This window comes from Folsomia candida, unplaced genomic scaffold (assembly GCF_002217175.1).
Source record: "Folsomia candida strain VU population unplaced genomic scaffold, ASM221717v1 Fcan01_Sc025, whole genome shotgun sequence".
NCBI lineage: Eukaryota > Metazoa > Arthropoda > Collembola > Entomobryomorpha > Isotomidae > Folsomia > Folsomia candida.
The window spans coordinates 1213532-1215150 of NW_019091217.1; the positions used below are offsets into that span (position 1 = coordinate 1213532).

Consider the following 1619-nt stretch of genomic DNA (forward strand, 5'->3'; position numbering starts at 1 on the left):
GAGACTCCCACTGAAATTCAGCGACTGAATGGAAAACACATGACTCTCCCTCTCGGCCTCTCGTCACAGAAAATAATTGTTCTTTCTTGTTTGCAACTTGCAAGTTATCTTATCGAGTCACCGGTTGGTTTTGATCGGCTACCAAGTATCGATTAATTGAACTAATTCGGACTCGGGAATCTTCGCAACCGACAGTTATCTTCTATTCAGTTCCTAATGCAAACTGCGTGTCGCTTCACCTCCTCCATTCTTCTTCCTGTCATCAGCAGAAATTTCAACAAGTCTATCCACTTATCTGCCATCATGCCCATTAAGGTCACTAGTCGTTACCGTCGTTAGTTGTTCGTTATAAACATAATTCATTATTGGTTTTGTATTTGAAGGTTGGAGATAAACTTCCCAGTGTCGACCTGTTTGAAGGGACCCCGGCTAACAAGGTCAACATTAGCGACGCGACAAAGGGAAAGAAGGTGATCATCTTCGGTGTTCCTGGAAGTTTTACTCCAGGATGCTCCAAGGTACTGTTCTAATAAATAACGTGCGCATGATGTAATTTGTTTCTGTGGTGTATGTATCTGTAATCGCAATGTTTCATGGCCGTTGATAGACCCATTTACCAGGATATGTCCAGCAAGTCGAAGAAATCCGAGGGAAGGGTATAAGCGATATCATTTGCGTCTCTGTTAACGACCCGTTCGTTCATTCCGCCTGGGTATGTCTGTCTAACAAACTATTAGTTTATTAAAATAATAATTCAGTTACAATAAGGAGTGTGGTTATTTAATTTTCTAAATTAGGGTGATGCACACAAGGCAGAGGGGAAAGTTCAAATGTTAGCTGATCCTCGTGCAGAGTTCACCAAAGCAATTGAACTAGACATTGACTTGACTGGCGTTTTGGGAACGGTTCGCTCCAAACGGTACGCCATGCTTGTCGACGATGGGGTGGTGAAGGCACTAGAAGTTGAGCCGGATGGGACTGGCCTCACTTGTTCAGTCTCCAATAGCTTCATCAAAAAGTTGTAAACGGTCAACGTCAAGATGTTTCAGAGCGACTTGTCATCCTCTCGCTTGATGTGGAATACTAGAAATCTTGTCTTACTTATAAAATCCAACTGATAGAAGGAATAATATTAATAAAATTGTTAGGACTATTAATAATAGAGAAAATATTATTTTTGGTGCTGTTCATTTGCTTTGCATATTCTAAAGAAGCTATAATTCCACTTTATTACCATTCGGATAATTGAATAAATTGCTAGTTAATATCATTCTAAAGTCTGATGGTTCAAGCTTACTATCTAGTAAAGCTTCTATTTGCTGAAACCACCTCTTTCTTGGACTCCGTTCTGAAAATTCCTGAAATTTATTTTATGGTATGAAATTTCATAACCGAGTGAATATGAAGTCACGTATGTAGAATTTAGAATACACGTATATTAGTATGAAACATTCATATACAGATAATCTTACAAATTCTTCGGTCCTGAGGCATGTGTAATTTCTACCCATTAAATTAACTATCGTGTTTAGTTTAATTATTTATAGATACATATCATGCATGATGATGATGATCTTGTCTTGTCGCATGGAGCCCATATGCAATGCGGGCAAATTGTT

The 1619-nt window shown here is 38.8% G+C and overlaps 1 protein-coding gene across 1 annotated transcript; it reads left to right on the forward strand.

Annotated features, from left to right (window-relative positions):
- The first annotated feature begins 28 nt into the window (after positions 1 to 28).
- Positions 29 to 1171, forward strand: LOC110859300 (peroxiredoxin-5, mitochondrial). Its single transcript, XM_022108228.2, has 4 exons — positions 29 to 315; positions 384 to 518; positions 608 to 712; positions 798 to 1171. The coding sequence occupies exons 1-4, from the start codon at positions 217 to 219 to the stop codon at positions 1023 to 1025; spliced, it is 567 nt and encodes a 188-aa protein (XP_021963920.1). The 5' UTR covers positions 29 to 216; the 3' UTR covers positions 1026 to 1171.
- Positions 1172 to 1619: the final 448 nt, after the last annotated feature.

Excerpts from the sequence above, each read along its gene's own strand:
- LOC110859300 (XM_022108228.2), top strand. The coding sequence starts at position 217 with ATGCAAACTGCGTGTCGCTTCACCTCCTCCATTCTTCTTCCTGTCATC. Across the intron at positions 519-607 it reads TTACTCCAGGATGCTCCAAG|ACCCATTTACCAGGATATGT; the intron begins GTACTGTTCTAA and ends GGCCGTTGATAG. Across the intron at positions 713-797 it reads CGTTCGTTCATTCCGCCTGG|GGTGATGCACACAAGGCAGA; the intron begins GTATGTCTGTCT and ends TTTCTAAATTAG.